Consider the following 15,981-nt stretch of genomic DNA (forward strand, 5'->3'; position numbering starts at 1 on the left):
GTACTTCATTGGCTATAAAGCGCTTTGGGATGTCCTGAGATCGTGAAAGGCACTATAGAAATGCAAGTTCCTTCTTTCTTTCCTGATATAAATCTTATGGTGGAAATTCTTCAATTCTGCATGACCAGCACCTCAGAATCGAGATGAGCCCCAGTACAGTTGCTTAAGTGATAAGCAACCATCACAAATCAAACTACATAAATGTTTCAATGTAAGTGAGGATAATTAGCACATTCATTTTAATCACCTGCTATCAGAAAATCTATAAACTAAGCTGGCACTTATTGCAATCTACTGTTACTATCACATGCTGTTTGAGAGATGAGCATTTGTCATGCTACATTGAGCTGCATCTAACAGCAAGATTACAATTGTAAACAATTTTACAACACCAAGTTATAGTCCAACAAATTTATTTTAAATTTCACAAGCTTTCGGAGGCTTCCTCCTTCCTCAGGTGAATGGTGTGGACCATTCACCTGAGGAAGGAGGAAGCCTCCGAAAGCTTGTGAAATTTAAAATAAATTTGTTGGACTATAACTTGGTGTTGTAAAATTGTTTACAATTGTCAACCCCAGTCCATCACCGGCATCTCCACATCATGGCTAGCAAGATTACAGTAAAGGGTCAGTCCACAACATTAAATGAGGGGTGAAGAACGTGAGCTTCATGAGGTTGGACTGTGTAAGAGAGAGGGAGCTTTTTAACAAGACCTGGCACAGCTGATTCTCTAATGATTAAACTGTTGAACCAACCGTTCAGAGAAAACTCCATCCCTTTGAGGGCATACTGTACTAAGGCACAGCAAAACCACTTTAATTCAAGGCTTCCGCGTAAAACACGTGCACTGGAAATTAAGCAATGATTGTCTAAGGGCTTGAATATTGTTTCAGCATTTAGCACTTAAATGAGGAGCAAGTGTCAGCTGTGGCTCAGTGGGTAGCACTCTCCCCTCTGAATCAGAAGGTCGTGGGTTCAAGTCCCACTCCAGAGACTTGAGCACATAATCTAGGCTGGCACTCCCAGTGCAGTATTGAGGGAGTGCTACACTGTTGGAGGTGTTGCCTTTTGGATGAGACGTTAAAGCGAGGCCCCGTCTGCCCTCTCGGGTGGACATAAAAGATCCCACAGCACTATTCGAAATAGAGCAGGGTAGTTCTCCCAGTGTCTTGGCCAATATTTATCCCACAAACATCACTAAAACAGATTATCTGGTCATTATTTCATTGCTGTTTGTGGGACCTTGCTGTGCGCATATTGGCTGTTATGCTTCCTACATTACAACAGTGACTACACTTAAAAAAGTACATCAGTGGCTGGAAAGCACTGTGGGACGTCCTGAGGTTGTGAAAGGCACTATATAAATGCAAATCTTTCTTTTTTAAAAAGGGATATAAATCAACGGGGATAGGGCGAGGCAGTGGGACTAGCTGGACTGCTCTTGCATAGAGTCTGAGCGGACTCGATGGGCCGAAAGGCCTTCTTCCTTGCTGTAACCTTTTTATGATTCTAATAAGTAAGTTCCCTGACGGCTCAGTTGGTATGGCCGTACAGACCGGGTTCAATCCCTGTACGGTGCTGACTTAGCTGACCTAAGCCAAGGGAGCAGTGCGAGTGCTACTTGCCATCCTGAGCTAAGAAGTCATTTGTTTGTAACTAATATCCAAGTCACTCCTGCTGGGAAGTGAGCTTGTGTGGGCATTGGGCGAGAGCTGGGTCAAGCTCAGCTGTGATTTTGCCCAGGGTCGAACCACTTACTAACACTCGATGTCGAGGCTCACACTTGAAGAATGGCCACTTGGGCGAAGTACTGCAGCACCTGATTGGCAACTGTAGAGTCGTACCCCAGCAAGAATCAACACCTTCAGGAGTGGAGGACAAGCAGAGAAGATCAGCAATTTAAAACACCACTCTGGCTGCAGCAAGATAGCGTGCAAGTGTCAGGCTGCCTGAGAATACAATTAAATTTTCGGATTTTGTTATCTGTTCACACATTCTTTTCTTATTGGGCTGCCATGGTTTGCTCAGCAGGATATTTTCCTCTCTCGCTGTCTTACTGATGAGCCCGACCTGCTTGCTGCAAAAAGGCAGGCCAGTGTCATGGAGTATCGTCGCGCAGTCTGAATTGGCTGTGTTGACAACATCACAAATTATAAAAGTCACATTAGCAGCTAACCCGAACACTCCAAGCAAAATCAGCAATTGAAAGAAAGGGACAGGACAATAAAGTATGTTGAACGGCAGGTGGTGGGGAGAGTAATTAATCCAGAATTTAATTAACAGGTGCAGATTAGATCATAAACAAGTGTGAAGTTTCAGTGCTTTCTGGAAGTCATCCAAACCCTGTGATTAAATCACAGCCTTATATCCGTACTCTATAGCACCTGTAATTACTCTCATCTGTACACTGATGTACCAATAAAATGGAATCAGATGAATGACAGATGTCAGTGCAAAGATGTCACTGACTGAAGACTGTTACATTGTCCTAACATTTCAGCCAGTATGAAACTGTCAAGCTGTGTCCACTCAAACCACGAAGGGTACAGTGGCCTAGTGGTTGTGGTTCTGGATACATAATTCAGAAGTTGAGAGTTCAAATCCCAACACGGCAAGTTGTGAAACTGAATTCAATGAAATGACCACAAACCTGCTGGTATAAACCCAACTGGTTCACTAATTTCCTTTAGAGAAGAGAACCCGCTACTGCTACCCAGTCTGACATAAACATGACTCCAGTCACTCACTACATGGTTGACTCTTAATGCCCTCAGGACAACTAGGGTCTCGCCATGGCTGCCCACATCTCAAGAACAAATATGTTAAAAAAACATCTGGCTGGAGGATTACGAATTTTGTACTTCCAAACGTGGGTTGCAATTTAAGTTGGAAAACATTTGAGGAGTACTCCTGGGTACGCGTCTGTCGCTGGCAGTGGAGGGAGCAATCAGAGGTGATAAATTAAGAGCAACTTACAAAAAGCTTACTGCAGCAACATTAATGCATGATGTCTAAGTGTGATTTTTCCTCTGGTGCACTGGGATCAATACACTAAGTAAACTCAGTGGCAACACTTTTTTTATTATTGAAAAACTATTAAGATTAAAGAGAGTAAAAGAGATGAGGTAAATCAGGAAGTAGTGGTCAGATGACGTGATTTAAAAGTCTGACGATTGTAGGAGGAAGGAAAGCCTGAGGAAGATGAGGAGTTCCACAGTGTTGAGGTCCTGGGAAAGACAGAGTAGGAGAGCTACAATACCCTTAATCAAAGACCATCAGTATAAGGCTCCCACTTCGAACACTGTTACATCTCTCCCTCATTTCCCGTATATGACAAGGGTATCTGCTGAGATTAAACAGCTAATATATCTCAGAGCTCAGCTCCTTTGCTTAAACACTGATATACTACTGCAATTTCTCTTGTGGGAATAAAACCTCCAATATACCACAGTCTGCCTACAGGATTAAACATACCAACATACCACACAGACTGAAACATCACAGTGTGTCACTTAGGATAAAATGCTCTGATATATCACATCACAATCACTGGAGCTACTGTAACACAACAAAAGCAACAGCAACAAACCAAGTGCTTGTCTTCCAAAAGTGACATGGGATCTTGTACATCCACCTGAGGAGTCAGATGGGGCCTCGGTTTACACATTTTACCCAAAAGACGACACACACCTCCGACATTGCAGCACTGCACTGAAGCCTCAGCCTAGATTTTGTGCTCAAGTCTTTGGACCAAACACCCAATATCCCACAGGACCTGTCTACTGCCACAAATTTATCGCGGGGGGAGGGGGGGGAAATTGCTCCCTGTGAGGGGCCTGGGAGATTTTAACTCCCGGGCCTCATTTTGACACCTTTCGACATGAGCCCGAACATGGTAGAAATCACTGCCGGGGAGGCGGGCAGGCAGGAGGCTACCGTTGGGGAGGCGCAGGAACAGTCCTCGGCAGTCAGGTAAGTGGTGGCCAGAATTATTCATCGTTAGGTAGAAAAGATTACAGTTCTACACAAGCAAATCAGATTCCAGAGTAAACAGAGATAATTATTCACAGAAACCATATCAATTGCAACAATGTCTCTTTAATAGAATTAAGAATGCAGCTTGTGAACGACTTAGATGAAGGCATAGAAAGTCTCATATCTAAGTTTGCCGATGACACAAAGATTGGTGGTATTGTAAGCAGTGTAGATGAAAACATAAAATTATAAGCGATATTGATAGATTAGGTCAATGGGCAAAACTGTGGCAAATGGAATTCAATGTAGACAAATGTGAGGTCATCCACTTTGGATCAAAAGAGGATAGAACAGGGTACTTTCTAAATGGTAAAAAGTTAAAAACAGTGGATGTCCAAAGGGACTTAGGGGTTCAGGTACATAGATCATTGAAGTGTCATGAACAGGTGCAGAAAATAATCAAGAAGGCAAATGGAATGTTGGCCTTTATATCGAGAGGACTAGAGTACAAGGGGGCAGAAGTTATGCTGCAGCTGTACAAAACCCTGGTTAGACCGCACTTGGAGTACTGTGAGCAGTTCTGGGCACCGCACCTTCGAAAGGACATATTGGCCTTGGAGGCAGTGCAGCGTAGGTTTACTAGAATGATACCCGGACTTCAAGGGTTAAATTACGAGGAGAGATTACACAAATTGGGGTTGTATTCTCTGGAGTTTCGAAGGTTAAGGGGTGATCTGATCGAAGTTTATAAGATATTAAGGGGAATAGATAGGGTGGATAGAGAGAAACTATTTCCGCTGGTTGGGGATTTTAGGAGTAGGGGGCACAGTCTAAAAATTAGAGCCAGATCTTTCAGGAGTGAGATTAGAAGACATTTCTACACACAAAGGGTTGTAGAAGTTTGGAACTCTCTTCCGCAAACGGCAATTGATACTAGCTCAATTGCTAAATTTAAATCTGAGATAGATAGCTTTTTGGCAACCAAAGGTATTAAGGGACATGGGCCAAAGGCAGGTATATGGAGTTAGATCACAGATCAGCCATGATCTTATCAAATGGAGGAGCAGGCACGAGGGGCTGAATGGCCTACTCCTGTTCCTATGTGAAATGGAAAGGCTTCCGCCAAGAGTTTGTGTGGCGATTGTAGTATTTTAAAGAGGCAACTACACACACACGCGCAAACACACGTACATTCCCAAAGTAAAAGCGCAATTTGATTTGTAAATGTGAAAGTATCTTTGGGGTACGAGGTCTGGGGCTTACCTGTGCAAGGCGTCTCAGCAGCAGTTCTGCAGACGGTCTGGACCAGTTCAAGAAGATCTCGGGGACAAGGGTGACGGTCATCTCCAGAACTCTCAGCAGGCTCACGGAAAGGTCAAAGCAGGTGGCGCACACCTTCAGCTGGCGACTATCGACGAAGTTCCGCTCCGGCCGCTCGGCTGCCTGCTGGATCTGTCAGGGCAAGGAAACAGCAGCATGAACCGCCATAGAGCTCCCTACTTCACCACTGGAACATGGATCAAATCGAGACCGCATATAATGAGGGTCTTAACAGTGCCACCTCACACATATAAAAGCTTTCGCCCACATTAATCAACATAAATAATTTAAAGAGGGACACATACATGTGAACACACAAAAACGATGGGCAGGAAAAGACCAGCTGGTCCATCAGGCCTGTCCCACACTCATGACGGCTGTAGCATCATGACTAGACATGTCCTGCCCCCCGCAGTCACTGAACTGGATGGGCACAGAGATGCATCAAATGCAATTGGATGGGGCTGCGTTGGATGACTAGGTTATGAGAAAAGATTTTTTTTTAAAACTTGGGTTCTGGCCAAAATGACTTTTTATGACCTCAAATGATAGAATTTCTAATAATTGGATAAGTAACAAATTCCGGCTGAAGCGTTCTCAGCTTATTCCCACCTTATTAATGAGGTCTAATTTGTATCCTACTTTCTTTGGGAAATCAAGCTATGTAAAAGATGTACGCTGGTTAACTAAACAATTTCTCACATCTCGGGCAACTGTTTATACGTCAAGAATGCGAGGATTAAGTGCCATAGCGTAATCCTCGAACAATTGAAAGATAAGGTCATAAGTTATGGATGGGCTGTGTATATTGAATCCTAATTACATAATGATGGAAAACGTTGGAAACCGGATATCATATTTCACAAGGACGACAACGTTGCAGTTGTCGATGTAACTGTACGTTTCAAAGATAACAAATCTCTCGGTTTAGCTTGGACAGAGAAGTCAAACAAATATAGAATGCTGGCAACCAAAATCAAGGACGTGACTGGTGGCAAAAACATCAGATTTTTTGGTTGTGTAATGGGTGCCAGGGGAAAATGGCTCAAAACAATTAGTTAACGAAATTTCTCGGAATTGAGCATTTTAAAACTTTTGCTACGAGGATTTCTAGACTTACCATTCGACTCACTCTCCACATTTTAAGTCTTTTTGTGGACTATTAATCGAGTCATTTTGTTATTTAATTGTTATAATTCTAGTTTTAGATTTATTTTGTTTTAGATATTTCTCTTATTTTTACTGCCAAATAGTCATGTGACCCTTGGTTATTATTTTCGTTTAATCATTTTAATCATTTTAATATTTAAATAAAGGTAGTTTATATTTTAATTTCTTTTACCCTTTCAGTCTTTCCACTGCTTGATGAATTCTGCTTTAATGACACTGTTTTTAACATCGTGGCTTGTCCCTTGATCCATGGTTCGCTGGATATTTCTAATTGACGAGCAACTTAAAATCTCGAAAAAGACACTCATTCAATGGATTGGGTCCAGGAGTGTATGTTATTAGTCACTAATGAATCCAATAAGGAATTCAGGAGAAACTTCCTTACCCAGACGGTGGTGAGAATGTGGAACTTGCTACTACAAGAAGTAGTTGAGGCAAATAGCATAGATGCATTTAAGGGGAAGGGATATAAAGTACATGAGGGAGAAATGTAAGGAATCTTACAACACCAGGTTATAGTCCAACTGTTTTATTTGAAAATCACAAGCTTTCGGAGGCTTTCTCCTTCGTCAGGTGAGTGTGGGATTCAGATTCCATGGAAGGTTACCGCACTTATAGTCAGAGAACAATACCTGGTGATTACAGATAATCTTTCCAACTGCCCGTTGTCAAGGCAATCAAAGTGTTCAGACAGAGAGATGTTACCTACAGGACCACCGAATACACAAACGGCAAGAACACAAAACAGAGAGAGAGAGGGAGAGAAACATCCGAAAGGAAGAGAAAGACAGAGAATGACCCGTTGTATTAAAAACAGATAACTTTTTTTCGCTGGTGGGGTTACGTGTAGCGTGACATGAACCCAAGATCCCGGTTGAGGCCGTCCTCATGGGTGCGGAACTTGGCTATCAATTTCTGCTCGACGATTTTGCGTTGTCGTGTGTCTCGAAGGCCGCCTTGGAGAACGCTTACCCGAAGATCGGTGGCTGAATGTCCTTGACTGCTGAAGTGTTCCCCGACTGGGAGGGAACCCTCCAGTCTGGCGATTGTTGCGCGGTGTCCGTTCATCCGTTGTCGCAGTGTCTGCATGGTCTCGCCAATGTACCATGCTCCGGGGCATCCTTTCCTGCAACGTATGAGGTAGACAACGTTGGCCGAGTCACAGGAGTATGAACCATGTACCTGGTGAGTGGTGTCCTCTCGTGTGATGGTGGTATCTGTGTCGATGATCTGGCATGTCTTGCAGAGGTTGCCGTGGCAGGGTTGTGTGGTGTCGTGGACGCTGTTCTCCTGAAAGCTGGGTAATTTGCTGCGAACGATGGTCTGTTTGAGGTTGGGTGGCCGTTTGAAGGCAAGTAGTGGAGGTGTGGGGATGGCCTTAGCGAGGTGTTCGTCGTCATCGATGACATGTTGAAGGCTGCGGAGAACATGGCGTAGTTTCTCCGCTCCGGGGAAGTACTGGACGACAAAGGGTACTCTGTTGGTTGCGTCCCGTGTTAGTCTTCTGAGGAGGTCTATGCGATTTTTCGCTGTGGCCCGTCGGAACTGTCGATCGACGAGTCGAGCGTCATATCCCATTCTTACGAGGGCATCTTTCAGCGTCTGTAGGTGTCCATCGCGTTCCTCCTCGTCTGAGCAGATCCTGTGTATTCGTTGGGTGGTTGTTTGAAGGCGAGTAGTGGAGGTGTGGGGATGGCCCTGCGAATACACAGGATCTGCTCAGACGAGGAGGAACGCTCACCTCACCTGACGAAGGAGAAAGCCTCCGAAAGCTTGTGATTTTCAAATAAAACAGTTGGACTATAACCTGGTGTTGTAAGATTCCTTACATTTGTCAACCCCAGTCCATCACCGGCATCTCCACATCCAGGAATAGAAGGATATGCTGAAAGGGTTAGATGAACTCAGGTGGCTCGTGTGGAGGATAAACAACAGCATAGGCCAGTTGGGCCAAACGGCCTGTTTCTGTGTTGTATATTCTTTGTAATTCTATGTCAGTTTGTGGGACTAATATAAAAATACATATGATTAAATGGAAAAGTCAGTAATATTGACATAGCTTGGGAAGAGTTATTGATTAACAAAGACCATTTCATTATAATGCCTAAATGGATGAAGAGTCTTCATCTTTTTAAAGGAAATCCAACCTCTACATACAACAACTTCCATTTTGTGGCACCTTTAATGTCGAAAAACATCCCAGAATCCTTCGCAGGGATTTCCTTTGTGGAAAACAGATGCCTAGCCAAAGCAGAAGATATTTGGAGGGGTGGCCAAAAGCTTAGTCGAAGAGCTGGTGGGTTTTCAGGAGGGTCTTAAGAGCACAAAGGTGGAGGCAGAAGGGTTTAAGAAAGGAATTCCAGAACGTGGGACCTAGGTGACTGAAGGTGCGGCCACTATTGGGGGGGGGGGGGTGGGGACGAAAAAGGCTGGAGTCAGAGCAATGGAGTGTTCAGGGGAGGGGTTATAGGGCTGGAGGTTACAGAGATCGGGGCAAGGCCATGGAGGGATTGAGATACAGGATAAGAATTTTAAATTTGATTTGTTGGGGAATTGGAAGCCAATGTAAATCAGTTAGCACAGGGGTTTTGGGTGAGTGGGACTTGGTGCAGGACAGGATATGGACAGCAGAGGTTTGGATGATCTGAAGTCTATGGGGTGAAGGATGGGAGGCCAGCCAGGAGAGCTTTGGAATAATCAAGTCTTGAGATGCAAAAGCATGGATGAGGGTTTCAGCCGTAGATGAGCTGAGGTAGGAACGGAGGGGGGTGATGTTATGGAGGTGGAAGTACACTTTTTTGTGTTAAAAGAGGATATAGTGTCACACTCAGCTCAGGGGTAAGTAGGAAAGCATGAATGCAAACAGTCTGGTTCAGCCTGAGACAGGAGGGGGATGGATGGAATTGGTGGAGAGAAACGGAGTTTGTGACGGGGGCCGAAGATGATGACTTCAATCTTCCTAATGTTAGCTGGAGGAAGTTGAGACCGATCCAGGACTGCATGCTGGACAAACAGTCAGACAGCACTAGGGAAAGTGGAAGGGTCAAGAGAGGTGGTGGTGAGGTAGACCTGGGTGTTATCAGTGTACATGTGGAAGCTGACCCCATGTCTATGGATGACATCACCAAGGAGCAGCATGTAAATGAGAAAGAGGAGGTTGCATGGACGGATCTTTGGCAAACAGAAATTAGTGCCACTCCACGGGGCGCGGACCAATTGCGAACATTTCCACCCTCTTTCATAATAGCCTACCCTGCTATCTCACCGCCTCGAATTGGGGCAGGACTTCTGCTCTTTCCCCAATGAAGGAAGTAGAGGCTCAAGGCACCAACAATAGCCCTGAAACATTGCAGTAACAATAAAATATTGTTTGCAGTAAAATAACTCGGTCAGAAAGTGAACTAGGGCAGGCCAGGACAGGACAGAGCTCTGCATGTGGAAATAAAGAGGGAGATTCGACCAGTGATAAGTATTATGTTCTCCCTCATTCCTTCAACCTCCAACAAATCAATAAAAAGCACACTGCTCACGGAAACTGCTATCAAGATGTTCACACAATAATTACTGCTGGAAATAGCTCCAATTGTTACGACCACTCACTCACTAACTGCTGAACCACACAACTTGATATCATCCACAGTTGACTTTCACCCCAACGTTTGGGTTTTCACCCCAACAGCAGCTTTAAAAGCAGGTTGGCCTGTGATCGTACAAGACAAACATTTAAGAGGAAAGGGTCGGATGACACCAAGAGTGGCTCGGTAGCACCACTACTGATCGAGCTGGCCGAGTCCCAAAGGAGATAGCTGCCAGACTGGGCCTGCGGCAGGTGGTGAGTGAACCAACACGAGGGAAACATCTACTTGAACTCGTTATCACCAATCTATCTGTCGCAGATGCATCTGTCCATGACAGTATTGGTAGGAATGACCACCGCACAGTCCTCGTGGAGGCGAAGTGGAGCACACAATCCAACGTGTTGTGTGGCACTACCACCATGCTAAATGGGATAGATTCAGAACAGAATCAGAACAGCTCAAAACTGAGCATCCATGAGGCGCTGTGGGCCATCAGCAGCAGAATTGTATTCCAGCACAATCTGTAACCTCATGCCCCCAAGCATATTCCTCACTCTACCATTACCAACAAGCCAGGGGATCAATCCTGGTTCAATGAGGAATGCAGAAGAGCATGCCAGGAGCAGCACCAGGTGTACCTAAAAATGAGGTGCCAACCTGGTGAAGCTACAACACAGGACTACATGAATGCTAAACAACGGAAGCAACATGCTGGAGACAGAGCTAAGCGATTCCACAACCAACGGATCAGATCAAAGCTTTGCAGTCCTGCCACATCCAGTCGTGAATGGTGGCGGACAATTAAACAACTAACGGGAGGAGGAGGCTCTGTGAACATCCACATGCTCAATGAGGCAGAGTCCAGCATGTGAGTGCAAAAGACAAGGCTGAAGCGTTTGCAACCATCTTCAGCCAGAAGTGCCGATCAGATGATCCATCTCAGCCTCCTCCCGATATCCTCACCATCACAGAAGCCAGTCTTCAGCCAATTCGATTCACTCCACGTGATATCAAGAAACGGCTGAGTGCACTGGATACAACAAAAGCTATGGCCCGACAACTTCCCGGCTGTAGTGCTGAAGACTTGTGCTCCAGCACTAGCTGTGCCTCTAGCCAAGCTGTTCCAGTACAGCTACAACACTGGCATCTACCCGACAATGTGGAAAATTGCCCAGGTATTTCCTGTCCACAAAATGCAGGATAAATCCAATCCGGCCAATTACCGCCCCATCAGTCTACTCTCAATCATCAGCAAAGTGATGGAAGGTGTCGTTGACAGTGCTATCAAGCGGCACTTACTCACCAATAACCTGCTCACCGATGCTCAGTTTGGGTTCTGCCAGGATCACTCAGTGCCAGACCTCATTACAGCCTTGGTCCAAACATGGACAAAAGAGCTTAATTCCAGAGGTGAGGTGAGAGTGACTGCCCTTGACATCGAGGCAGCATTTGACCGAGTGTGGCACCAAGGAGCCCGAGTAAAATTGAAGTCAATGGGAATCGGGGAAAACTCTCCAGTGGCTGGAGTCATACCTGGCACAAAGGAAGATGGTAGTGGTTGTTGGAGGCCAATCATCTCAGCACCAGGACATTGCTGCAGGAGTTCCTCAGGGCAGTGTCCTAGGCCCAACCATCTTCAGCTGCTTCATCAATGACCTTCCCTCCATCATAAGGTCAGAAATGGGGATGTTCGCTGATGATTGCACAGTGTTCAGTTCCATTCGCATTCCCTCAGATAATGAAGCAGTCCGTGCCCGCATGCAGCAAGGCCTGGACAACATCCAGGCTTAGGCTGATAAGTGGCAAGTAACATTCGCGCCAGATAAGTGCCAAGCAATGACCATCTCCAACAAGAGAGTCTAACCACCTCCCCTTGACGTTCAACGGCATTACCATCGCCGAATCCCCCACCATCAACATCCTGGGGGGTCACCACTGACCAGAAACTTAACTGGACCAGCCACATCAACACTGTGGATACAAGAGCAGGTCAAAGGCTGGGTATTCTGCGGCGAGTAACTCACCTCCTGACTCCCCAAAGCCTTTCCACCATCTACAAGGCACAAGTCAGGAGTGTGATGGAATACTCTCCACTTGCCTGGATGAGTGCAGCTCCAACAACACTCAAGAAGCTCGACACCATCCAGGACAAAGCAGCCCACTTGATTGGCCACCACCCTAAACATTCACTCCCTTCACCACCAGCACACTGTGGCTGCAGTGTGAACCATCCACAGGATGCACTGCAGCAACTCGCCAAGGCTTCTTCGACACACCTCCCACCGAGAAGGACAAGGGCAGCAGGCACATGGGAGCCACACCACCTGCACATTCCCCTCCAAGTCACACACCATCCTGACTTGGAAATATATCACCATTCCTTCATCGTCGCTGGGTCAAAATCCTGGAATTCCCTACCTAACAGCACTGTGGGAGAACCTTCACCACACGGTTCAAGAAGGCAGCTCACCACCATCTTCTCAAGGGCAATTAGGATGGTCAATAAATGCTGGCCTTGCCAGCGATGCCCACATCCCATGAATAAAAAAGGATGGTTCTGACATCAGCTTGCTGGGAACCAAATTCAAGTTCCCTCTCGGGGCAACCTGAGCAACAAATGGATGCACCTTCCAGGCTCCCTTCATAAACGAGACACACTGGGACATTTCTCTTTCACTCTGCTTGGTGGGTAAAAGAATTTTTAGTAGCATGGATTGTCAGAGCGCTCATCTTCATGTTTAAATCCCTCCTTGGCCTCACCCCTCCCTATCTCTGTAACCTCCTCCAACCCTCCAGATCTCTGCACTCCTCCAATTCTGGTCTCTTGTGCGTCCCTATCTACTTTCGCCCATTTTTGGTGACTATGCCTTCAGCTATCTAGGCCCTAAGCTCTGGCATTCCCTCCCTAAACCTCTCTGCCTCTCTCTCCTCCTTAAAATATACCTCTTTACGAAGCATTTATTCACCAATCTTGCCTGCCCTTGGTCCACAAGGCATTCCTGCAGGGCCAGCGGTGTTTATCATTACTAACTGCTGGAACTCAGTGCTCTAAGGCAGGCCTTTTAAGAGCCATGCCATCAAATAGACTCGCTGAGGGCTGCAGATCCCACCATTCATCTAGGTCAGGGGGGCCTCCTATATGGAATCTTGATGGGTTCCTCAGCATTTAAGGTTAGGAATTCCAAGAACAGCACCTTACTGGACCAGTCCAGAGTCATGAGAATCAACATCATCTCCTCCTTCCAATGATCCAAGTGACGAGCGCAAATGGGGAAAAGGCACACAGCAACCTCCAGTTCAGGGATCAGCAGAGTTTCCAAGGATACAGCGCTTACATTTTGGAACATGGAACAGAATTCCAGTAATCCCTAGTTCTGGAATGTGACCACATGGTCTGTGGCATTGATTGTATCCAAACAAAGGCTCCACTTGTGCTGCTGGAAGTCATCTCTGCTGAACGTGTACACCAATCTGTCTGAACTCCTGAACTATCAGTTCCATTGAGTTCAGTCTGCACCAGTGCCATATCTACAGTGGGCCAAGTCCCACTCTCTTTCTTTATACTACCACGCTGTTGGTCCAAGCCTTCACTAAGCAGCTATGAACTTGGCCCTTGAACCAATTCAGAGCAATCAAATTGCTCTGAACTTAAATGTATTTAGATGCCAGGTACTGTTGGGACTCCTGTGAGGAAGCCACTGACAATCTGCAAAGGAGCAATGAGCTGATACTGATGCTAATCAAACATTAGAAACACAGCAGCAAGATCATGGCAAAAAAAAATTTAGAAGAAAAATGTTCAATCAACTGCAGTGTACTTTTAAAAAACAATTCTGACACTGAAGGACACTGCCTTGCTGAGATATGTCACTGTCTAACATCACCCACAGCCTTCAGAATAAGTTATATCACAGATGTGCCTACAGGGTTACAATCAAACAACAGAACATGTGACAAGGACGAGTGTTTGGATTTATGTCTTGCCTCAGAAGTTAAACTGAAATCCTAAATTCCAACTATTTGGTATTCTGTGCTTCCCTCAGGTCCCAACATGAGACATAGGAACATCGGAATAGGAGGAGGCCTTTCAGCCCCTCGAGCCTGTTCCACCATTGAATTCGATCAAGGCTGATCTGTATCTTAATTTCATCTACTGGCCATAGATCTATATCCCTTAATAAGCTTACCTAACAAAAATCTATTAATCTCAGTTGTGAAACTTTCAACTGACCCCCAGCCTCAACAGCTTTCTGGGGAGAGAGTTCCAGATTTCCACGACCCTTTGTGTGAAGATGTGCTTCTTGACATCACCCCTGAACAGCCTAGCTCTAATTTTAAGGTTATGCCCCTTTGTTCTGGGCTCCCCACTAGAGGAAATAGTTTTTCTCCCAACTGGTCCAAATCTCCACATCCTGTCTCACACGACATCCGACTCGCCCATCCATGCCAATCTCTATTGGCTCTCTGTCCCCCAAATACATAGAATTCAAGATCCTCGTCCTCATTCGTAAATCCCTCCTTGATCTTGCCACTTAATCTTCCTTCAGCCCCATGTCCCGGCTCAGGCCTTTGGTCTGCTGATTGTGGGCCCCTGTGCACCCAAGCTCTCCCTCCACTCCACCAACAGTAGCACAGCCTTCAGCCATCTTGGACCTACTCTTTAGAACTTGTTCCCTCATTCTCTGCACTCTCTACTTGTAATAGGTATATTTTGGACCATGGTCTCGGGTCATGTCCCCTGCTACTGGTCAGCCTCTGGTCCTCCTCTGTGGAACAACGTGGGACATCTTGTATGTTAAAGGTGCCATATAAATGTAAATTGCTATTTTATTGTTGAGCTGCACAGGTCAGTGTGTTACACATGGGAGCTGTATGGACTAAATAACACAAGGACATGGAATGAGCAATAGGCTGCATGAGGGAGTACATGGAATGAAGAATGGGCTGCACGAGGGGGTACGTGGATTGAAGAATGGGCTGCACGAGGGGATACGTGGATTGAAGAATGGGCTGCACGAGGGGGTACACGGATTGAAGAATGGGCTGCACGAGGGGGTACACGGATTGAAGAATGGGCTGCACGAGGGGGTACATGGATTGAAGAATGGGCTGCACGAGGTGGTACACGGATTGAAGAATGGGCTGCACGAGGGGATACGTGGATTGAAGAATGGGCTGCACGAGGGGGTACACGGATTGAAGAATGGGCTGCACGAGGGGGTACACGGATTGAAGAATGGGCTGCACGAGGGGGTACACGGATTGAAGAATGGGCTGCACGAGGGGATACGTGGATTGAAGAATGGGCTGCACGAGGGGGTACATGGATTGAAGAATGGGCTGCACGAGGGGGTACGTGGGTTGAAGAATGGGCTGCACGAGGGGGTACACGGATTGAAGAATGGGCTGCACGAGGGGGTACGTGGGTTGAAGAATGGGCTGCACGAGGGGGTACATGGATTGAAGAATGGGCTGCACGAGGGGGTACGTGGGTTGAAGAATGGGCTGCACGAGGGGGTACACGGATTGAAGAATGGGCTGCACGAGGGGGTACGTGGGTTGAAGAATGGGCTGCACGAGGGGGTACACGGATTGAAGAATGGGCTGAACGAGGGGGTACATGGATTGAAGAATGGGCTACACGAGGGAGTACATGGACTGAGCAATAGAGGGTACATAGACTAAACGATATTATACAAGGTGAATAGTGCATCGCACAGGAAGAGTTCTCCCTCCAATTTTCTCCCTTCTTCCCTCCAGTTACTATGAGCAGAGGGAGCCCCAAATGCCTCAACCAAGTGACCAGTCTTTACGCAAGAGCCTCGACAATGTGTGTTCGGAGGCTTTTCCAACATCAGAACCATAGCATATAGCCTGAACCCATCCACAAGAAGCATCCACACATGTGGAGAGATCACTGGATTGTGATCAGGAGCAG

The 15,981-nt window shown here is 46.2% G+C and overlaps 1 protein-coding gene across 1 annotated transcript in view; it reads right to left on the reverse strand.

The window, feature by feature from the left end:
- The window catches only part of LOC137334324 (E3 ubiquitin-protein ligase RNF123), a 370,362-nt gene that overhangs the window by 187,638 nt on the left and 166,743 nt on the right, over positions 1–15,981 (reverse strand). The window contains exon 33 of the mRNA XM_067999016.1: positions 5,239–5,427. Within this exon, the coding sequence (XP_067855117.1) occupies positions 5,239–5,427 (189 nt within the window). The remainder of the gene's footprint in view (positions 1–5,238; positions 5,428–15,981) is intronic.

This window comes from Heptranchias perlo, chromosome 17, assembly GCF_035084215.1.
Source record: "Heptranchias perlo isolate sHepPer1 chromosome 17, sHepPer1.hap1, whole genome shotgun sequence".
NCBI lineage: Eukaryota > Metazoa > Chordata > Chondrichthyes > Hexanchiformes > Hexanchidae > Heptranchias > Heptranchias perlo.